Here is a 23783-nt window from a genome sequence, read left to right on the forward strand (position 1 = left end):
TCTTTTCCATTCCATAATAGGAAACAGACAGAACTTTGGACTGAAGGAGATATTTTCCGTGCAAAGTTAAAGGGAAATCGCAAAATTGCTGTTACAAAAATCCTCACAGGAGTAGATGATATTTCAATTAATGATGCAAAAAACCGGAGAGCCAACAGAAAAGACTCTGAACCGGTAATCATCCGAATGTTCTGCTGTTGTAAAAGTTTTAACTGCTGTTGAGGACCTCGTAGGACATTGACAAAGCCATGGGTACAATAAAGCTCAAGATATCAGATTCTTCTTGTATGTTTTGCTATGTTCCTTTTCATACTAAAAGATTTGGGGGCAAAAAGGTATGGACAGCAAGTGTGAAAAATGGAAGTGCGCTCTGCAGTTGAAATAAGAGCATCATTGTTATATTTTAAACTTTTTCATTCATTAGGTAAATATTAGAACAGACACAAATCGAGGTTTTGAAGTTTGCAAGCGGAAGTATCCTTGTTCTATTTCAAATGTGCTTCTTTTTTTTTTTTTTTAATTGTTGAAATGCCTTTTCCTACCATGACAGCTGACTTCTATAACGCTGTCTGATACCTTTGTTTAGTCACTGGCATCCAATGTAGAAGGAGATGTGGTGGTCTTTAAAAGCCAAGCATAGGAAAAGATGTGAATGCCAAGAAGGAATAGAAACCAAGATAATACTATATCTAAGCAGCACTGTTGAAAATACTTTCCAATATTTCAAAGTCAGGTGGTATACTGAATGAATAGCTCATGGGTTAATGCTTTGCACATTTAAATGCAGTAACTTTGAGTTAGGGAAGATATAATTGTATTTATACAAGTAAATGTGCTTTAATTTACACCTGCAAATTTTGTTCTTGAAGAAGTTAGTGTGTGTGTACATTATAATTTTTAAAATAAAACTGCGATATTAATGGGTAAAACTTAAAATCCTTGTCTTATCATTTGTTTACTTATCCAGTACAGTGATGAGGATGATGCAAACTGTGTAACACAAGGTGATAAGCTTCGTGCCCTGAAGAGTAAAAGGCAGGCAAAGGCTGCAACCACAGTTCCACTAACGTAAGTCAACTTTTTGTGTATATAAATACCAAAAGAGCGAGGGGGGAAGTGTCTTCCATTTTGCCCATTCTGAACGTTCATTGGAAAGGCTATGCTCACATTGATTAAAGGAAGCATGGATTCACTGTAGGCTTAGTGACTGGTTGATCGTTTTTGTTTTGATTTTTTGGCTAAACAATGGTATTCAACTTTTCTCCTTCTCTTGTCTGTTTCCTCTGTCACCAGAATGACCCACTGCCAGTATATGCGACATGTGCCTATTAGCCAGGTTGTGTATCTGCATGTTCTTGACAGCTCAGTCTGTTAGAACACAAACGCTTCCTTGAATTCAGTATTATGTTATTTAAAAAAATTAGAGGTCATTCTCTCTAAGGTGTAGTGTTTGATCAGCTCACTCTATTTGTGTAGTTAATTTTATTAAAATAAGTATAAAATAAATATTAGAAGATGAAACTTACTTTTTTAAATGTTTTTTACTTTTAACTCCTATTGTTTTCATCTTTCTAGGGGAAGGTCCTTCCCTAGATGCTGCTAGTTTTATAAGAACTGCTGGTAGTTTCATGTGAGCAGTTCTGCCTAGGCAAGGAGTAGTAAAACTTCAAGAGAACTCTCACTGGATAAGTTCAAAAGGGGATGTATGTACCTATGATGATCCCAAGACACTGATTACAGGCCAAGAAGAGAGCATTGCCCACGGGCTACTTATCAGTTGTCTCTGGTAGACAGTGCAACATCAGCTGCAAGGGAAGCGACATATCTACCTTTGACCTTAGCATCTGTTGCTGACAGTTGCAAGATAGATTGGTTTCCTGGTGCCTTCACATATAGTAAAAGAGAAATACAAGAGCCTCTGCAGCAGCAGGGGAACTCTTTGCTCCTTTATCAAAATTAGAGAGAGGATAGCCAGGACTGTTACTATCTGCTTCATCATTACCTGTTAGATTTCACAGCCACCATGCCTCCTGAGCTCAAGAATAAAGGAAACTTAGTCTCTACCCTGGTTGTCTTTGCACCTAGGAGTTACATTCTGAGACCCATAGCCAGCTGCTTTTTTTTTTTTTTTTTTTTAACTTAGCCTTCCTTTCTTCTGTTTCATATCACCGTGCTGTGGCTGGACTGACAGAAAAATGGTACAAGTTCTACAGAAGACAAACAACATTGTGATCCTTTCTGAATCAGGAAAGCAGAGAGCCAAATAGTAGTAAAAAATATACACTAATCTAACAGTAAAGGAATATATCTTTAAAACACCCAAACTACTCTCTTATCAGTGTCCTAAGTTTATTTTCCATTACATTACCATGGACAGCTAATTCTGTATACCACATAAATATTGCTTTGGTGCCTAGATACTATGGTGATACGTACCTTTTATAAATGCATAAAAATATAAATATTTTAACTTATGTGCCCTAGGAAACTAGGTAAATAAAAGATTTTATACAACGAAAATACATCTTAAGCTAACTGTAGGATATGTTGTAAATAAAGAAGAAAATCCAAGCTACAAAATGTTGCAAAATTAGGTCTACAGCCAGAGTTTTCTGATATAGTTAACTTAAACACAGCCTGCACCTGGCTCCTTCACACTCCAGTTGCAAGAAAACCACTTTTCTAAAGTCAAATAACATAATAAATAAGCATTATCCCTCTCTCACATAACAAACTGCATCTGCAGACTCACCATTGGAATGAGTATTCATTGTATGATACAGAACACATTCATAACCATCATATTGATACATTAAATGTTTTTTTTTCTTTGCTGGTATATAGGCTGTTCTATTCAATAAGCTTGTATAAAGAAATTTTTCATAACATGACTGTTTTAATCAAAAATAACTTATTAGGTTGCCTTTTCATAAGATTAACATAAATGAGCTAAAGCTAATAGTATTCTTATGTACTGTGCTTTGTGGTTAGAAGGAAAAAAATCTCTTAAATCCTTTCTTCTGGGGAGTTTGACTTCCCCCTTCCCAATCCCCGACATCATGTGTGTTGGCTGTACATACTGAAATAATTTGCATCAAGGAGCTAAGTGATATGTAATCAATTTTGTTACTCCCAAAATAACAATACTACAAAAATATTCTCTTGCTATCCTAATCAAGTAGGGTATCCTTCCAGGTTGAATAGCTATTAGACTTTTTTTAAGTTCAGATTCTCCTACACATAATTAAGCCTCATCATTTGAACTGCAAGGTTATTAATAGTAAGAAAGCAGAATGAGATTTGTATTTCCTTAGTGTAAGACTATCTCAGAGAACAAAACACTTTGTTTACAAAAAGGTAGAATGGGGGGGGGAGAGGAATTAAGAGCTAGGGCTGTTATTTTCTTATTAAGACGCAAGGGATTTGTGTATAATGCTCATTAGGGTTTATCAAAGTTACTTGCATAAATCCTCTATGCCTTGATGAATGGATCCTTTGTATGTGTGTTATAGTTAGAAATATGTTGTACCTGAGGTAACAACTTACTGAATAATAGTTGTAATTTTGAATGTAGAAAGGCAATTGGCCCTCACCGTCTGGGTATCTTGTATAATTCTGTTTGCTCTGTTAGTAGATGGTTATGGCTTTGATGCTTTGATATTACAACACCATACAGCTGTGAAGCAGAAGTAGTGAATCCAGTGGCTCACAGAGACTGTTTAGTTTGACCAGCCTGTATTGATAATATGGTTGAAGAGAGGGCAACAACTGTTTGTTGCTTTATTAAGCTATTTCAGAATTTGTTTCTCTTTAAAATAGTGCAGTAGACTTTCCTTGGAATTGAAAGCCGTTGTGGGGTTATTTCAGGTTCTCAGAAAACCTAGTTTAAGTTGGTCCCAAGTAACACATGGATAAAATTTTGCACATGAAATGGTTGCATGACTGTTGTAACAGTAGAAAGGGAGAAAAAGCTTGGCCCAGTTTAAAGGATGATTTGCTTTTTTAAAACTTTTAACTGGCTAAAATGCACCAATAGCATTCCCGTTTGAATTTTTGTTCATCTTTTCCTCCCCCTCCCAACCCTTTCTAGATGGCTCCTAGCTATGCTGGTCTCTACACTGTGTAGCATTGTCATCTGGTGGATTGTTTGTGGCTCCCTTCTTCCCAGCCTGCTATTCAGTCTAGATGGTTTAAGAACATAGTAACCTCAGGACCCCCTGAGAAAGAGCCACTGTGTAAGTGTCCCATTCCATTTCTCTACAATAGTTCACTTTTTCTGTCCAATATATTTCATAACTGCATGCTTTCATATCAGTTTTCTTATTGGCTTTGTTGCAAGAGTAAATTTCATTGTTCTACCTTTTTCTAAGAAAAGATTTCTTGAGTGATTTTAAAATAAAGTAATTGTGTGGCTGGCTTGCAATATCTCTTTGAAAGATGCAGAGCAATTACAAGTAGGACAGTTCATAGTTCCGAAGTTTTCTTCTCTGCATGCTACTGCAAATATTCTGAAATATAATTTTAAAAACAAATTACATTGTTTAAAGTGTGCTTTTTGTCCTTTGCCTATCGCATATGCATCTGGAGAGGTTTAGCTCCCATTTTAGTTTGGATTTCTTGAACTGGCTGTGAAATTGCTTAGTTTCCCCACAGATGAGCTTGCCCATATTAACTGCTTTAATCCCTGGAGTTGGGATTTTCAATTTCTGGCAATAGATCTGGTTTTGCTAATGGACTACATTATGCGTACAACAGGACAAAAATCTTTTCTAAAATCTGTCTGCCATGGGTGTAGGCCTGCAGTATTTAGTCCAGCCATGCATAATTACAAATTTAGCCCTTTTGTATGATTGAAAAATTGATATTTTATTGAATAAAATTTTGTGACGATAGTCTGTTCTCTGTCACTCAGATTGCAGTAGCCATTTCGGTTTCTGCATATTCATGCCTGGAGGTTCCTTTGACTACCTCTTCTGTCAGAATGATCACACTGATGAATAGCTCCTGCCAAAGAAACCTAGTTTTCACTTTGCATTTATGATCTTTTTTAGTGTTTTTTTTTTTCCCCCTACCCCTAAAAAGACCCCAAAACCTCAACCTTTTGGATAAGTAAGGTGTATGCATCAGAGAAATTTGCCTGATAAACCCACTGCACATTCCTCTCCTTTTGTGTAAGTCTTGTCACTGTGGAGTTTGCTTGTGCAGAGAACTCTGACCCAGCAAGAATAATTACTCTGGTAGCACACTAGAAACGTCAGTTGCTGCTAGAAAAAGTGGGTCCAAAATGTAATATCCTAGAGTGGTAAGCATAGTTTAAAACAGTCTTCTATGCTTTCATGTTAAACATGAAAGCTAAGCCTTTCAGTCTGCTGCTACTTTGGCCTCACCACAGCACCCAAAAAAGTAAGAATCTACTCTAAAGTTAAGGAAGAAAAATGCCCAAGCAATAATCAAAGTCGCTGGAGTGCGGGCAATTCTTGATCAGGTGGCACAGCCCTATAACTGGAAAACCTATGATCAAAAAAGAAAGATTTATCTTTTATTAAGGAAGAAAATTCAGACTAAATGTCCATCCACTGAATGAAGAAAATGGTGCCATCCTACTGGTAAAACCCAATTGTCATATTAATCTTAGCTAGCTAAAATCTTTAGTAGGCTACAAAGAAGACTTAGGCAGAGAATAGGCACCCATTTAGGCACCTAAATAATGTACCTGATTTTCAGAGGTTCTGAATTGAGATTAGTAGGAGCTGCTAGGGTGTCTCAGTACTTTTGAAAACCAAGTCTTTTACTGCCTAAGTATAGATTTAAAAACTGGACTTTAGGCACCCGTTCTTTTAAAACCTTGGTCTTCATTTTCCTATAGCATATAAGAAATCTCTACAAACTCTAGACAGTCCAGAGGAGAGATGCTCCTGTATGTCTCTTCCCAGTGAAGCTTGAAATTAAAATGTTTTCTTACCTTTGCTGATTTCCTGCCTTCATTTTATGTACATAAGAACAGCCATACTGGGTCAGACCAAAAGTCCATCTAGTCCAGTATCCTATCTTCCAACAGTGTCCAGTGTTAGGTGCTTCAGAGGGAATGAACAAAACAGGTAATCATCAAGTGATCTATCCCGTCGCCCATTCCCACATTAGTTACTAACATTTTAGGGGATTTTTAAAGCACTGACATACTAGTTGATAAAGTGTGAAGTTTGGACCTACCAGCCTTGCTGTTGTTGCATTTATGTCTGGTTTAACAATTCTTTGCTTGTTAAGGTGCTGTGTACCAGCTGGAACAGAAGTAGTGTCTTTGAGTAATGAAGGTACTTCTGTTTAATATAGGGTGCCTTTTGAAATCATGAGGTTCTGGGCAATGGAACAACAAAGTGATGGTTCCATTACAGATTAATTATAAATGGAGACTCCTTGCACTACAGTACAACTGCTGCTCAAATACAGTGTCCAAAAGTCTAGAAGGATGTTGATAAATTGGTGATGGTTTAGAGAAGAGTCTTGAGAATGATTAAATTATTGGAACATATGTCTCGTAGTGATAAGGTTAAGGGATGATTTGTTCACAATATTTAAGTACCTACATGGGGAACAGAAATTTGATAATAGGGGCACTCTTCAGTGTAGCAGACAAAAGTGTAACAAGAACCAGTGGTTGGAAGAATTAAAGTTAGACAAATTCAGACTAGAAATAAGATGCAAACTTTTAAGTGAGAATAATTAACCATTGGACCAACTTACCCAGGGTTGTGGGGATTCTCCAACACTGGCAATTTTCAGATCAAGATTGGATGTTTTTCTAAAAGATATGCTCTAGTTCAACCAGAGCTATTGGACTTGAAGCAGGAGCTGATACCGAGATGTTCTGTGTCATATAGGAGGTCAGACTAGATGCTCAGAAAGGTCCCTTCTGGCCTTAAAATCCATGAGAGAGAGAGAGAGAGTGTGTGTGTGTGTGTGTGTGTGTGTGTGTGTGTAATTGAGAGAATTGTACCATTTCCTATAGGTAAGCCTTAGACCTAGAAGCAGGATTAAGTTTCTTATGGACAGTCATCCTAACTTCATAGTGTCATGGAAGAGCATACGTACTTCAGAGAAGATTCACAACCAACAGATGGTCAGGATTGCTAACATATTTGCTTTAATGCTTTTTTTATATTTGCAAATCTGTATTAACTGCACAAAACATAAAGTAAGTGTTAAGGTTACACAGTTAAAATATAAAAGCCAGGAAAAGCAAAAAGTAAGATTCCTATACTAATGTTAATTTGGCCTCATTATGGATATTTTGTAATATGTTACATTAAGGTTTCTATCAAATTCACAGCCATGAAAAATGCATCACGGAGTGTGAAATCTGGTCTCCTCCTGTGAAATCTGGTCTTGCATGTACTTTTACCCTGTAATACACAGATTTTATGGGGGAGACTAGCATTTCTCAAATTGAGAATCCTGGACCAAAAGAGAGTTGTGGGGTGTGTGTTGCAAAGTTATTTTAGGGGGTCGTGGTATTGCCACCCTTACTTCTGCATTGCCTTTAGAGTTGGGTGGCCGTAGAGCAGCAGCTGTTGGCTGATTGCTGAGCTCTGAAGGCAGGTCTGCCTTCAGAGCTGGGCTCCCAGCTAGCAGCCACCGCTCTTCATTTGCCCAGCACTGCTGCCCACAGCAGCAGCGCAGAAGTAAGGGCAGCAATACCACAATCTACCCTATAATAACCTTGCAACCCCCCTGCAACTCTTTTTTGGGTCAGGATCCCTACAATTACAATACGGTGAAATTTCAGATTTAAATAGCTGAAATCATGAAATTTACAATTTTTAAAATCATATTATGTCAAATTGGCCAAAATGGACCATGAATTTGGTAGGGCCCTAGTTATATTCCTGCTTTCCTAGATAAATGTGTACCTGAATTTCTCTGTTTTACATTGTCAAAACCATAAAGTATAAAGAATGTGCAATGTGGCAGAGTTAACATTCAATGTGGGAACATTTACTTAGCTTCCTTAACTTAGCAACCTTGAGGTTTCATTAGCCACCTAGTTTTTCTACTTCCAGACTGACATTTCTGGAGATGTTCTAATTTTATTTTTGTGTGTGATGGAAAAGAGGAGACTAAGGGGGGATATGATGTATATAAAATCATGAGTGGTGTGGAGAAAGTGAATAAGGAAAAGTTATTTACTTGTTCCCATAATATAAGAACTAGGGGCCACCAAATGAAATTAATGGGCAGCAGGTTTAAAACAAATAAAAGAAAGTTCTTCGCCCAGCGCACAGTCAACCTGTGGCACTCCTTGCCTGAGGAGGTTGTGAAGGCTAGGACTACAACAGGGTTTAAAAGAGAACTAGATAAATTCATGGAGGTTAAGTCCATTAATGCTATTAGCCAGGATGGGTAAGGAATGGTGTCCCTAGCCTCTGTTTGTCAGAGGATGGAGATGGATGGCAGGAGAGAGATCACTTGATCATTACCTGTTAGGTTCACTCCCTCTGGGGCACCTGGCATTGGCCACTGTCGGCAGACAGGATACTGGGCTGGATGGACCTTTGGTCTGACCCAGTATGGCCATTTTTATGTTCTTATGGTGAGATGGCTTATGCTGCTTCAATGTTAATATTTAAGCCCTGCTAAGACTAAAACAAGTTTCTCTCACTATTTCCTTTCTGTCCACACAAGCAAGAATAAACCATGTTGTAACGTGACTTGGCCATAGACCTATTTAAGAGTGATTATTTTTGTAGGGTAGGCAGGGTCTCTTGTTCCAGTTAAGCTTTGAAGTGATTAGTTTGATGGAGAGGGAATACTAGCATTCGTTGCTGTTAGTATTGGTTGCTTGGAGACAACTTTCTTGCCAAACTGAATTAACAAAGTGGCATCAGATCGGTTCACATTCTAACGATTGTACCACAGCAGTGAAAAGACACCATTTATTTTTAATATGAAAGCTTAGAATTTACATAATATTTGATAATGCAATATAAATTACAAAGAGACTTTACATTTTTTGGAATCTGTAAGGTTTTTTTTTGTTTGTTTTGTTTTTTAACTCCAGAACTGTCTGGGCCATTTTCTTCCATTACTTTGTGTATAGTTATGAGTTGTTGTCGTAAATGTTTGCTTTGGTATTAATAGAGTAGTCTATGTTAATTTCATTCCTCTTCTTTGTATAATTCTGTGGGGAAAGTGGCTGTGTTCAACTTGGTGTGGTCTCCAGGCACCTGTGGTGTACATCCTGTCTGATTCCTAAATCAAAGTTTGGAGATAAAATATCTGCCCTGGAAATTTTTTTTTTTTAAACTGTATGTCAGTGCTAAGATGTTGCTAACTGACCAGCATTTCTGGTGCCTGCACAAGGGTCAGTCCCTGAGGCAGTGTATAGATTGTGTGGCTTTCACTTTCCACTACACCCAAAGATCCAGACAAGAGAGGATGCTGAAGCATCCATCATCTGCTATCGACGGAGAAGGCTATGGGGCAAATATTCCTGCATCTGCAGAGGAACCATTCTGAGCATGGAACCTCAATGAGATCTGGCGGTGGCTCCAAAGTAGGGGCAAACTGGTTCTCTGACCTAACAAACCCCAAGGAAGGTTAACTGGAGCTGGATATGTCCCCTTTTTGACACTTAAGAGTTTTTCTTTTTCTCTATGACATTTCCTTTCAGTCCTATTCACAGAAGTCTTGCAGCGAGAATTCTGAGGGCAAGTGTACAAGAGAGTCCTCTCTACCAAATAATTCTTTGGATCAGAGGGTGTTATTGATGGGGACTAAGAGCCAAGGGAGGTCTGGGTAACGTCTTGGTACTGTGTACCTCTGTCTCAGTGATGTCTATATAGATGTTAGCTGCTCTGTTACAATTAAGTGCTGAGACTGTGCAAGGGGATACATCTTTTGACAGTTGGTAGCCATTCCTTCTCTTTGTCTATCATCTGCTTCAGCAGGGGGCCATCCCCAGTAATACCTCTGGAGGTTTCTGTGACTGTGGGTCCAAGTGATGCCTTAGTTCTGAGAACCTCCAGAGTAAACTTTACTACCATGTGGAATGGAGTCTGAGATCCATTCTGGGGTTCCTTGGCACAGTAAGGCTGTCTCCAGCCTTATTCAGTTCTTCTATCTGGAGAGGTGACATTTACCCTTGCAGTAGTAGGTCTGTTGTTCATCTGCTGAGCCTTTACATTGTGCTGGGTCAGCATTCTTTTCCTCTTTGTAATCTGTCTTCTTTGGGCTCTTCATCCTCTTATCGAACTGCGTCTCCATCTAGAGAAAGGTCTCTTAGCAGTACTAGAAAACATCAAGCTTCAGCCTCTTTGGGCTCACCTCATCCAGACCCATCACAAAGCCTGGCTGGCTCCTTCCATGCTGCAGAAGTCAGGCTCCAACTGCAGTTACCTGACTTCTCTGGAGATGAGTCCATGGCTCTGGAGCAGCCTTCTCCATGTTTTTCTCCAGAAGAAAGTGGGGTCTTTCTGTATTACCCTTGGAAACTATTAAAGTTCCTGCAAATATCCTGTAGTCAGCAGACCATTTTAAACACAGAGTTCTCCATGGTAAAAGAAAAATCCCACCGTTTTTGATATTCCAGAAACTCATTACCGGGGAATTTGGCCTTATTAATCAGAAATGGGTAGAGTTGGTGAGAGACTTTGACTCCTGAGTCAATACAGTGAACTTCAAACTGGCCCTTCCAGCTTTATTTGGTTCCTCTTCATGGTTTTAACTAAGACCCTAGCAAATTCACAGTTCACTTTGGTCAATTTCATGGCCAGAGGGTCTTAAAATTGGTCAATTTCACGATTTCAGATGTTTACACCTGACATTTCACGGTGTTGTAATTGTGGGGATCCTGATCCAAAAGGAGATTGTGGGGGAGTCCCCAAGGTGTTGTAGGGGGATTGCAGCATTGCCATACTCACTCCTGTGCTGCCTTCAGAGCCCAGCTCTGAAGGCAGCAGCTGCGGAGTTTCCTGCAGCTGAAGGAGGCTCCCAGAGGTGGAGGTAGGTCCGATCTCCCCAGCACTGGTGAGAGTGCTAGCTGCTAGTTAGTGTCAGTGATGGATTAAGGCATGGGCCCATGGGGCCTGTACCCAGAGGCCATGAACAATTTGAAAAATGGGTGCCTCAGCCCTGGCAGGAGCCACAGCAGGAGACACAGGGGCTGAAGCCCCAAGATTGGGCAGGAGCCAGGAGGGGGGGCAGAAGCCCTGAGCCTGGGAGGCCTAGAGTCTGGGCAGGAGCCGTGGGGAGCAGCAGCCCTGAGCCCAGGAACCCTGAGCTCCATTTGGTGGCTACTTAGCCTGTTTCTTTCAGGTGTGGCATCAGAACATGTCGGACAGATGGTTCTAGAGATCATTACCACCGGTAAATGCTATACAATAGAATTTCTGTCCATCCCTACCTCAAAACTCCCTTTCCCGTCTTTCTTCAAGGATCCCTCTCACAAGAGGACTCTCAGCTGGAGCTGAGAGTCTACATCTTGTCTATGTGCTATAGAACTGGTCGGTCCACAACACGGGGGAAGGGCTGTTATTCAAGATACTTCCTCATAACCAAGAAACAGGGATGCTGGAGACCCATTCTGGATCTAAAACAACTGAATATCTTCATCCGCTGATCAAGATTCAGAATGGTCACCCAGGCCTCTATAATCCCCTCTCGAAACAAAGACAACTGATTTGCAACTCTAGATTTGAAGAATGCCTATTTCTACATAGACCTCACCCAGCACACAGGAGGTTGCTTTGCTTTACAGTGAGCCTAGACCACTACCAGTACAGAAAGCTTTCCTTCCGTCTCTTGATCGCCCAAGGGTTTTCATGAAGGCGCTATCCATGGTGGCAGCATACCAGCATCACCAGGGCACCCCAGTATTTCCCTACCTCAACAACTGGCTGCTCATAAGTCAGTCATACTGGGAAAGAGGTACAGTTGGCAGCTCTATCAGCTTCCTTCAATCCTTATAGCTCGAAGGAAACCTAGAAATGTCCACTTCAGTTTCTGTGCAAACTATAGACTTTTACTGGAGCAATTTTTGGATTTGATAAGAGCCAAAGCATACTTACCCAGGACGGATTGCAAGCTCTGATGGACCTCATCTTCCAGCTTTGACTGAGCCCTGGGAGATCCTAGGCCATATGGTCTCCTATGTGATATCCGTCACAGGACTCCATCTGTGGAATCATCAGGTGTGGTTGCAAACAGTTTATGCTCTGAGTAGAGACAAGCTGGGCAAGCCGGTTTCCGTTCCTCACAATGTTTTCAAGATCTTTGACCTGCTGGGAAAATAGAAGCTGTGGGCATAACTGTTACCTTTGTTTCCCCTCCTCCCACGAAGAAACTAATTGCATATGGCTCCCTGTCGGGCTAGGGAGCACATCTGGATGAACAGGTGGCTCAAGGTTCTTGGACTCGGCAAGATTCAAGCTTTACATATGTCTGCTCCAACTGCAAGCAGTACTCAAATCCTACAGAAGGCTTTTGCCTTTCATCCAATTCTCTACATATTCAGTATGTTGGGCAATATGACTACAGTATAGTACATGAACAAACATGAAGGAGAGCAGGCCACCACTCTTTGCATGAAGCTGATCAAGCTCTGGAATTGGTATATCTGACATCAGATCACTCTCTTGGCAGTACACTTCCCAGGAGTAATGAACACTTTGGCAGACAGCCTCAGCAGGCAGTTCCAGAGACCAGGATTGAAAACTTCACAGCTCAGTGATAGAGCATTTTCTGACATTGGGGATTCCTGTTGTGGAACGTCTTTTTATGCCAAGAAAACTAAAAATGTCTGGTCTAGTGTTCCCAGGCAGCTCAGGGGTACAATTCCTGAGAAGAGGCATTCTTAGTAAAATGGTCAGAGCCGCTAATGTATGCTTTGCCACCCATTTCCCCTCTTTCCTCAAGCCTGAGGAAAATCGAGCAGGAAAAAAGCATTGGCCAATCCTAGTGGCTGAGACAGTTTTGGTTCACCAGCTTTCTTCAGATGGCGTCCTGTCCAGCTCTGAACCAGCTGACTTCAGAGAAAGGCAAGACCACTCATCCAAATCCATCATCGCTCAGTCTAAGCCTGGTATTTGGATAGATGATGAGCTTAGAGAGGTCAAGTTCAGAGTCAGAACAAGCCATTCTCAATAATAGCAGGAAAGTCTCTATGATGAAATGGAAGAAATTTTCTGTCTGATGTCTGCATCCTCAGATACGTCCAAAGGGCTCAGAGATCCCTACCATTCTGGACTATTTCCTTTATGTTAAAAATGTCTGATTTATCGCTCAGCTCACTGAAAGTGCATTTGGCAATGATTAAGGTCTTCCATTCTGTAGTGAAAAACTGTTTTGGTCTTTATCCACTATGAGGTTTTCAAAAGGCCTTGATATAGAACCTTTCCTCCCAGTACTGAAACCTATACCAATTTGAGTCTTCAGTCTCTCATTGTCAGCACTCATTAATCCTCCTTTTGAACCTGTAGTTTCCTGCTCCCTTCATCTGTCTTTTGAAGGTGGCCTTTCTGACCACAGTCACCTCCGTCAGAAGAATAGGTGACTTTGGATTCCTTATGGCAGACTCTCCCTACACGGTCTTCCAGAAGTATAAGATTTCTTTGATATTACACCCCAAGTTCATTCCAAAAGTTTCCTTCAAATTCCACTTTAAATTAGGTAATATATCTACCTGTTTTCTACCCAAAACCTCACACCACCAGAAAAGACAGGAAGCTCCATTCTTTGGATGTCTGTTGAGCCTTGGCTTCCTATCTGCAAGACAAAACCCTTCAGGAAATCTCTGACACTGTTTCCTTTACTGAATGGATGAAAGGGGAAGTAATTTCCTCACAGACACTTTACAAATGGATTTCAGGTTGCATCCTGCTTTGCTGTGAGCTAATGGTGACACCTCCCGCACAAAGTGAGAGAGCCCACTTGACAGAACCCAGGCTCTCTTAATAGCTTTTCTTCAGGATGTCTCCTTTCTGTAGAGCAGCAACATGTGGTTGTGTGTGTATCTTTTTGCTAGACATTATGCCCTGGTACAAGCTTTTTCAGCAGATGCTTCCTGCAATCTGTAGTACATCGGGGTCCTCTCACCCTCCTCCTCAATGAGTAGTGCTTTTGAGTCCCCTCATGCGACATATTCATAGGGACCATCACTCGAAGAAGAAATTCATGTTACTTACCTTACAGTAACTGGAGTTATTTAAGATGTGTGTGGTCCCTATATGTATTCCACTACCTGTCCTCCTTCCCCTCTACTTCGGATCCTTTCCTAAAGTGATTTGTGGCGGTGTAGGAGCTGGAGAGGCGGCCTGTCCACACTGACCACTTATGCCCTGTGTTCAGAGTGTGCAGACACAGATCAATGGACACTACTAATGAAAAATCTTCTGGTCTCAGGCACATCAAATGCATGTGCACCTCAAGTGAATTACACATAGGGACCACACATCTCAAAGAACTCAAGTTATTGTAAGGTAAAGTATCAGAGGGGTAGCCGTGTTCGTCTGGATCTGTAAAAGGGTGGGAGGGATAGCTCAGTGGTTTGAGCATTGGCTTGCTAAACCCAGGGTTATGAGTTCAATCCTTGAGGGGGCCACCTAGGGATCTGGGGCAAAAATCAGTACTTGGTCCTGCTAGTGAAGGCAGGGGGCTGGACTCGATGACCTTTCAAGGTCCCTTCCAGTTCTAGGAGATAGGATATCTCCACTAATTTAAAAAGTGACACAGAGTCCTGTGGCACCTTATAGACTAACAGACGTATTGGAGCATAAGCTTTCGTGGGTGAATACCCACTTCGGTATTCACCCATGAAAGCTTATGCTCCAATACGTCTGTTAGTCTATAAGGTGCCACAGGACTCTGTGTCACTTTTTAAATTAGTGGAGATATCCTATCTCCTAGAACTGGAAGGGACCTTGAAAGGTCATCGAGTCCAGCCCCCTGCCTTCACTAGCAGGACCAAGTACTGATTTTTGCCCCAGATCCCTAGGTGGCCCCCTCAAGGATTGAACTCATAACCCTGGGTTTAGCAAGCCAATGCTCAAACCACTGAGCTATCCCTCCCACCCTTTTACAGATCCAGACGAACACGGCTACCCCTCTGATACTTTACCTTACAATAACTTGAGTTCTTTGAGATGTGTGGTCCCTATGTGTAATTCACTTGAGGTGCACATGNAAGCTTATGCTCCAATACGTCTGTTAGTCTATAAGGTGCCACAGGACCTTTTGTAAGGTAAAGTAACCAGAATGTGTCTCATGCATAACAATGAACTATTTCACTTCATGGACAAATTTGACTTCTTATAGTTTCAGAATCGAGTTGGCTTTGTGAGGGCAGAGTTCAAATTGAGTGAGAAATGCCTTGCTAAAATGATTTAATTGATGTAATGAGAGGAGAGTCCCTCCTACCCTTCTGTTATATAATTATTATATATTAACTGAGTATCCAAAAGTGTGCTAGGTGCCATATGGAGTAATTTAAAAAAAAAAAAAAATCTCTCCCATAGTCTAAGCAGAAACATGGTAGGATGTGGCAAGGCAAAACGGAAGAGATAGGGAAAATGGGGGCTGGCAAAGGGTACAAGTTACTTGATTTTTAAAGAGTGTTTTTTGCCTGTTGCTGCCAGTGACTCTATTGGGAGATGCCGGGTGGTCAGCATTTTTGAAAATCCTGCCACAACTGTGATGTGGTCACTCCCTGTTTTCTAACAGCAAAATACCAGCATTGTCAACTAAAAACTGTCCCTGGGCAACGGTAACAAAGCTTTTTACAGACTGTGTGTTCCAAATGACCATGTTACGGGTTGGAGATTTGGACTCTAATCTTCAGGAGCTATTGAGAGTTGTGATTCCTTTTGTATCAGTCGAGATGTCATTTGTGGGAAAATAACATTTGTTTCTCTATTAGGCTCTTCGTGTTGCTCTTTTTTTCAGTACACAACACTTAAAATATCAGCTTTTTGTTCATTTCTACCTTCTCTCCTTCCTCCCCAAAAGGTAATAATGCTAAAAGAAAAGCACTTTGACAATCTTATTGAATGTAAAATAAGTAAAGTAAAAATAAACTAGTAATACTGCAAGAATTAACTTACTAACAAAGCATTAACAAGGGGAAGTTGTATACCTCAGTCTGCAAAGAACCCTTTTTCAAAAATTTATTTGTGGAGAGCCAAATGACACACATACCGATATATCTGTTCTTTGTGCTATAGTATCATATCCTCTTATTTTTTTCTGGAAAACTTTCAGGTTATATAATTTTTTTTTCCTACTCTTTTCAGAGTAATTCTACAGTCCAGTGTTCAGAAAAGTAAAACGTCTGAACCTAGCATTTCTGGCAGTGCAGACATTAATAAAAGAACTACCAGGTCTGCTGCAAGAAAAAGCAGTTTAAAAAGGTGAGAGTTACTCTTTTGAGCTGGCATGTCCATTGCTGGTGATGGACTTTGTCTGAGGAAATATTAGCCTCCTAGTGACAAGGAATTATATTTTAAAATATTTTATTTATCATGTAATGAGACTGTCTGGAGCTTTGAATCTCTTGTGTCATACATTTCTGAGTGAATTTTGGAAACTGGGAGATTTGTATTGTGGTTATTATGTATGATTTAAGGATTACTGAATTTAGGAGTTTGCTGACTTAATAGTTCCCATCACAATTTCTACAGGTATTATGAAGAAACTTCTCCAGAAACAAATTTAAAAAAAAATTGGTGAGGAATTGTATATGACAGTGTGGTGGAGGGAAGGGTGCAGGGGGGAGTTGAGAAACAGTACAAGTGCAACAAATTAGAAATTCAGATGGCAAAGAACTAACTTCTGTCAAATGTTCATAAATATCTCCTCTGTAACACCCTTCTCTACTCCTGTAAGATCAAATTTATTGTCATCCTTTTTTCTATTGGTCTAACCATCCAATAAGAAAATAAACATTAAAAGTTCCACTCTTTCCAGAAAGTCAAAGAACATGAATGATTGAAGCCAACCATTCAGCATAGAAAAGATCTATTTCCTTGTCTTGTGTGGAAAAGAGGGTATCTTCAATATTGAGGGAAAACACTAGACAATGTTTCACAGTTCTCTTTGGGGGGAGGGACTCCTCCTTTGTCTTGGCAAGGATTAATATGGAAAGAGAAAGCAATATAAAAACTAAGAGGAATTAGACTGACCACTAATGAGATATGAGAAAATAAATCATAAAAGCACACTGGCTTTGTATCACAGAGGTGTAGAAAATGCATAGTGTGTGTGTGTGTGTGTGTGTGTGTGTGTGTGTGTGTGTGTGTAATAGATACACCTCTACTCCGATATAACGCTGTCCTCAGGAGCCAAAAAATCTTCCCGCGTTATAGGTGAAACCGCATTATATCGAACTTGCTTTGATCCACCAGAGTGCGCAGCCCCGCCCCGGCCCTGGAGTGCTGCTTTACTGCGTTATGTCCGAATTCGCGTTATATCGGGTCGCGTTATATCAGGGTAGAGGTGTATAGTGTACTGGTAATGAGATTTTTATAAAGGGAAAAGGATTCAGAATTTAAAGTAGGTAGTCTGCTCTACAAGCACCTGGAGAATTTAAAAATGTGGATGGTTTAGAACAAGAGTGTGAGTGCCTTGTGTGTAATCACATGGGTACAAAGTATATTTACTTCTGACAGCTACTACACGAGTTCTTGTATCCATCCATGTGCAAAGCCAGTATGCAGACCTAGACCCTCTCAAGTTGTGCTGGAAATGAGCATGAGGTTCTAGCTCAGATCTGTAGGTTACACAACCATTAATTAGGGGAATTTAAAGCCATCAGTATATTTTTTTTTCTAGTGCTGTCCTCTTTCACATTCACAGATATCAGTACACTGTGGAAGAGAGATCCCAAATGTATATTTCTCTTTTTTGGGAGTGAAACTGACAAGAGGGCTTGCAACTTTCAGTTTGAAAACAAAAGATCTAAGCAAATTAAATCCAGATCACGTATAATCTGTGGCTTATGTGTCGTACAGCAGTTTCAAATAGTTTTTGATTCTTGAAAGTGACAATTTTTTGTCTTGTGCTTGTTGTGAATATCTTTTAATTAGTCTATCAATAAATGCTGAAGAGAAGAGCCTTATTTTGTTGGGAGGGAGTGAATCATTATACTTACAACTAGGACTTATGAATTGGTGTTTATATGCCATAAATACAAACTTAGTATGTGGTAGAGTTTCATAGAATTTCCTTTTCTCTTCTCTCCCTTCTGCTCTCATCCTTAAAGGGAAATGCAAGCTATTTTAAAAATAACAAACAAAATCAATCCTCTAATGGTTGGTAAAAGATGGAAACGCCGTATCAGATAACCTGCAGGACACTTCTAATGTAACATTGAGAGAATTTTCAGGGTATTATATAGCATTTGATTCATATTAACAAATAGTTAAAAGCTAAAAACAACTTTTTTTTAACCTTACCTTAAATACCAGTTTTATGAAACACTATATTTAGTTTTTGCATAATTGTTTGGTTTGATTAGGTCTCCTTGACTGCAATGTTTTTATCAGTACTGATTTCTGTCCATGTTGACCTCTCTCTGATTCTGGTTATTTCTTATATTCTTCATCCCTCTTCTGTTTTTGACCCTCTTAGCTCTGTAGCTATTTGTCCATTCAGTGACATACCGTTTCAGTTCCTGGAAAGCATCCTTATGAGTAGATCCTCCCTCCTAGAGAACAGCAGGCATTCCCCAGTTCCTTTCTTCTCGTTTGTCACAATGAAAAAGACTTTCTGATAAATTATTATATGAAGAAGTGCTGCCACTTCGGAGATATCTTTTACAAACCTGGCATGGTGCCTCCTGGCTCTGAGGAAAGACTTGTGCTCTTACAGAAGAGGGATTCCTCAGTTCATAAAAGAGCACTAACTTTGTAGAGTCTTTGTAATTTGGCTTTCTGACACTGCTTCTGAAACTTCTGCCCCAGATTTTTCACTTTAAACTGTATCTGATCATGTTTCTAATACTTAACTTTGAGACCATACTGCTTCAATCAGTTGATGACCAGATCCTGCCATTCAAGATATCTCAAAGCAAAATAGTGCCATCCAATAGGGTCACAATTCTGGAGTTCTTAGACATTTTTCCTTCAAAAAAAGGCTGCTTGGTTGTAGTTCATATACGCATCATGTGATTAAATTTATACCCTCTCATGGGCATTATAAAGAATGTCCTCCCTACAATATGGATGTGTTTTTATTTACCTGTAGCCTCTGGAAAAATCTTATATGGAGCCAGTATATCACAGAATGAGATGGCTTTTGCAGCTCTCCATTTGGTAAAGGATATGCAGTCAATGGGTGACATCGTGGAGCTTCCATTAGTGTATTCAAAACAAAACAAAAACTGGCTTTCCATCCTTTTTGCCTGAAGTTTATTCAACTTTGTCTTAAAAAAAAAAAAAAATATTGGGTCCCCCAAACTGACTGCATTATTCCAATTCAAGCCTAATAAATGCAGGGTAGAGGAGAACAGTTCTGACTTCTGTTAATACTGTAGTATTGCTGTTAATCTAACCCAGCATGTCTTTTGTGACACAATATTATTTTATCTATGTAAACTTTATCATCCAGTATAAACCCTTTGATTCTTTAGACATCACTGCCTAGCCAGTTCTATTTTATTTGGTGTCTGTGTATTTTAATAGTCTTTCCTATATGACCACTGTTTCCATTTTTTTTCATTGAATCTCATTTTATTTATAGGTATTGCATTGATTTCTTCAGATTTCAGTTTTGTTGTAGCTGAATCACAGTCTATGATCAAAAATTCATTCTTAGCATTATATCCTCAGATTTGAGTCCTTCCTCATCCTTCAAACTGTGAAGAAATTGTCAAGTAGTGGGTCCAGAATGACTCATCTCTCAGTAAAACTACAATATTTACTTCAAGTTTTCTGATGAGATTTATGAAGCCATCTCATGATTGTTTAATCAAGCCAATATGTACAATATTCGTGCCTTTTCCTTCAGGTGACACTATATATCTACCATAGTTAATGCCTGGTTGTCCAGAATGAGAGGGGGTATTAGTACATTAACATGGCAGTGTGGATGGGAGAATGTAATGGAACTGCAAGGGATTCATGTTGCAGCCCAGGGTTATGATCTGCTCTGTGACCTTAGGTTAACTGACTTGGTCAATTGGCACCTCACTTTCCCATCGCTAGGACATGGCTGCTGTAGATTGGTCCATAAGTGATAGGTCAGAGTTCACATTTTACAATGTGCATTTATCAGATCATTTTATGGTGGAAATTTTATCATCTTCTCTCTTCCTTCCAAAATACAGACACTCCTTAAATTCTTATTGTTAATCTATTTAATTGGACCATTTACAATAGAGGCAACATTTAATAATTATTCTATCTTGAAACAAAAAACTAGAATAATCCTAATACTGAGCACTTAAACTGCTTTTCATCCATTGAACTCAAAGTGCTTTACAGAGGTGGACACAGCATGTGTTAGTATCCCCGCTTTACAGACTGGGAAACAGAGGCATGCAGCAAGGCAGTGACTGAGCCAGGAAAAGGACCCCCCTCTCCCAATCCCCCCTACCTTGTAAACTATCCAGTAGGGGCTTGAGAAATTCCAACACCAGCTGCATGAAGTAAAGAAACTAACAGAACCCTCTTCCCTTCAAAATGGATAGAAATTAAGCTATTGTCCCACTCATTACACTCTTAGCGTTCCATGTATTTAACAAGATCTTGAGCTCCTTTGTTGTTAGCAATTTAGAAGAGAGGAAATAGTGTGTGTAGTGAGGATTTTGGGGGTTCAGTGGAATTGGACTATAGGAATCATTATGCCAAGGAATAATTGTGACCTGTTGGCAGGAAAGGGGAAATATATGCAACAATTAATATATAGGTCTCTTAGCTTTTTTTCTCACCAGAGAAGCATGTCATGAAAACGAACAGAGTACACTTAACCCAATATGCTTTCACTATTGAAGGGAGCCATTAAGCAGCATTCTGCTCCTGTGTTGAGATGGAAATGGCATGCAGCACACCAGAGCTTTGTCTGTTTGTGATCTAATTCTAGTTTTAAAAAAATTAATATTTCTTTTCCATTCTTTTCTACTTTTCCCACAGTCTGATACCTCAGAAGGAGAAAAGGAAAAGGAATGCTTTACAGCAAATGCGCTTAATGAAATTATGGTACTTTGAATCATCTGCTTTTTCTTTACAAAGGCTTTTTTCCTACTCTTTGTAATCAGAATAGTAGTCTGTGCTTTCTTTACAATTGATAATTTATTCTCTATAAAGTATCAAGTCTTTTTTTTCTTTACAATTTTTTGTTTGTAGTATTATGCTTAACTTAGCTTACACTGGCAGAAATGTTAGAAAGATTTTGCGCTTGCTTTGTTTTTTGAATTTCAAATTGGATGGTTTTTATTCCTCATAAATCTGTGTTTTATCATTTCAGTGGTCACGCCATACCAAGGACCAGGACAGTGCTGCGTTAAGTAAAAAGAAGTGACTGAAGAGGATGCTGAGGGGGGGGAAATGGAATATTGCTATGGAACTTAAAAAGTCTTTCTTTTCAAAGAAATTAACTGCAAAATGCAGCTAAGATTTTAGCAGTAAAACTCCTCCTAATTTGTAGAAGAAAACAACCTGTTAAGATGCTTGACAAACAGTTCAGCTTTCTAATTCTAAATGTTTCTCAACTGTTTAAAAAAAACCTTGTAAATTTAGACTCAGGTGTAAATATCTAAACTCTCTATTATAAAGAGGGTTTACTAATGGGTATGATGCATGTGTGTAATTGTGATGGCAATCACTTAGCTGCTGGCCACCATAAGAATTGAAGATGTGGTGGGAGCTTTTAAATATTTAATTCACTGTTGTCCGTCCAAGCTGATCTCAGTCTCCAATACAGAGCAAATCTTGGGAAGACAAGATTTTATTCTCATAACATTGTACTTTCCTGTTGATTTGGATAGCCTTCCTTATTTTGTATGTTTTTTTTTTATGAAGCTGTAATGTTAAATACCCAAACAAATTACTGGACACCAAAGACTGCTTTATTTCAAAGGGTTTTTTTAAACTATTTAACTAAAAGCTGCTAACTGTTTTATTAGTAATAGCTTTTAGTTGCTCAAGTTGCTTGAAAACATGGATTTTCCTACCAGAGTTTATAATTTGAAGCAGCACCATCAACTTAGATTACACGGCTAGTTGAAAACTTTTTACCTACTTGTGCTACAGGTAATACCTAAGGTTCTCAATCTTTCAGACATGGTAATGGTTCCTAAAGTTTATGCATCAGACCATACTTTATGGTCATTGTCATAGTTTTCCTTGTTTAATCATTTTCTTCCACACTGAGGCGTGGGGGAAATAGGGGCACTTAAAAAAAAAAAAAGAGTTGTGATTGTAAAACCACTGAAATTGGCAGTGGGAAGCAGGTGTAGTCAGTAATTTTTTAAAAATGGTTATTTCAAGGTGGCAGTGCTCCTTTAAACATCCAGGTACTTTTGATTATCAAAAAAAAAAGCCCTAGATACCCAATTATCAGTTAAATGTCATTGTAATTTTTTAAAGGTGACCTAGGATTTGAAATTTTATTTTTCCTTTTCAATACCTTCTTCTAAATCAGAAAAGTTTTTCCTCCAGATTTATCCTATTATATTTGAACAGCTTATTTTCCCCCCAAAAACAACAAAGAGTCTGGTGGCACCTTAAAGACTAACAGATTTATTTGGGCATAAGCTTTCGTGAGTAAAAACCTCACTTCTTCGGATGCATAGAGTGAAAGCTACAGATGCAGGCATTATTTTCCCCCCAGTATCTTTGTTTGCCAACATCACATTTGACATGTGCACACCCCTCAGAATAGATCTGCTACTGCATAGCCAACAGTAAAAAGAGGTTTGTTTTTATGAGTTCTGTATAAATACATTTGGGGAGGAAGGTTGAAATGTTACTCAGCAGACTTTTTTGTCCTGAAGAAAGACCTACTGTCTTGCAGTGGGAGGGAATGTTCCTACTAAATTTAAACGCCTAGGTCTAATTTAATCCCCTTATTAGAGCATTAAAAAATCGTCATGGTAATTGAAGGGTGTTCCCTAGATAGTGTAAGTAACTATATGTTGGCTTGACTAGCTTTTGATGCTAAAGGCAGAAGAGTATTAGTCCAGGATATGGTTACTTGTTAAGTTAACAGAAGCACCTCCCAGGTTGTTCTGAAACTTTTAATTATGCAAACTTGAATGTAAAGAAGATAGAAGAAAAGGTTCTTCCAGTATAGAATCCAAACCTTGAACAGGTATTTAATATCTTATTAAAAAAAAAAAAGAAGAAACCCCTTTGATTCATCTGATTTTGCTCCTTTGCTTTGTACAGCTGAGAGACTCTTGTCTCCAAGGAAATAGTAATCTTTGTGTTTATATTGCCTTTCAGAACAATTGGGAGCGAGGGGCTGAGCCACATCATTTGGGGGACAAGAGCCTTGTTAACCTTGTGAGGGGAGGAGGGACAAAATGAGTCAATGGATTTTTTAAAACAATTCCCTCTCTGCTAATACAGCCCCTTTGTTTTTTTTTATTTGGGGTAGCAGAGTGCTCTTTACTCTGATCAAGAATTAGAGGCCCTATTGTGCTAGACTGGTGAGTCCAACTTCCACCAGTGACCTAGAAGAGAGAATGTGCAGTTAATGATGAATTGAAAATGTGCTCCCTGAACCATCCCTGTGGACTTTTTTTTTTTTTAACCAAAGTGTGTGTGTCACCCAGGCCCTGTGGGCGCTGCCTCCCC

General features: G+C 39.4%; 1 protein-coding gene across 11 annotated transcripts in view; it reads left to right on the forward strand.

Annotated features, from left to right (window-relative positions):
- CDC14B (cell division cycle 14B) overlaps nucleotides 1-22392 on the forward strand; it is a 73092-nt gene extending 50700 nt beyond the window's left edge. For 4 of the 11 annotated variants that reach the window (XM_034773124.1, XM_034773126.1, XM_034773133.1 and 1 more), the window contains 5 exons: nucleotides 21-174; nucleotides 968-1068; nucleotides 16281-16397; nucleotides 21117-21182; nucleotides 21451-22392. In XM_034773124.1, coding sequence (XP_034629015.1) covers nucleotides 21-174; nucleotides 968-1068; nucleotides 16281-16397; nucleotides 21117-21182; nucleotides 21451-21490 — 478 coding nt within the window. In that variant the 3' untranslated portion in view covers nucleotides 21491-22392. Of the gene's footprint in view, nucleotides 1-20; nucleotides 253-967; nucleotides 1069-4090; nucleotides 4236-16280; nucleotides 16398-21116; nucleotides 21183-21450 lie in introns of those variants that run through there. The other 7 variants (XR_004646062.1, XM_034773125.1, XM_034773128.1 and 4 more) reach the window with 7 other exon arrangements.
- The last annotated feature ends 1391 nt before the right edge of the window (nucleotides 22393-23783 follow it).

This window comes from Trachemys scripta, chromosome 6 (assembly GCF_013100865.1).
Source record: "Trachemys scripta elegans isolate TJP31775 chromosome 6, CAS_Tse_1.0, whole genome shotgun sequence".
Classification (NCBI taxonomy): domain Eukaryota; kingdom Metazoa; phylum Chordata; order Testudines; family Emydidae; genus Trachemys; species Trachemys scripta.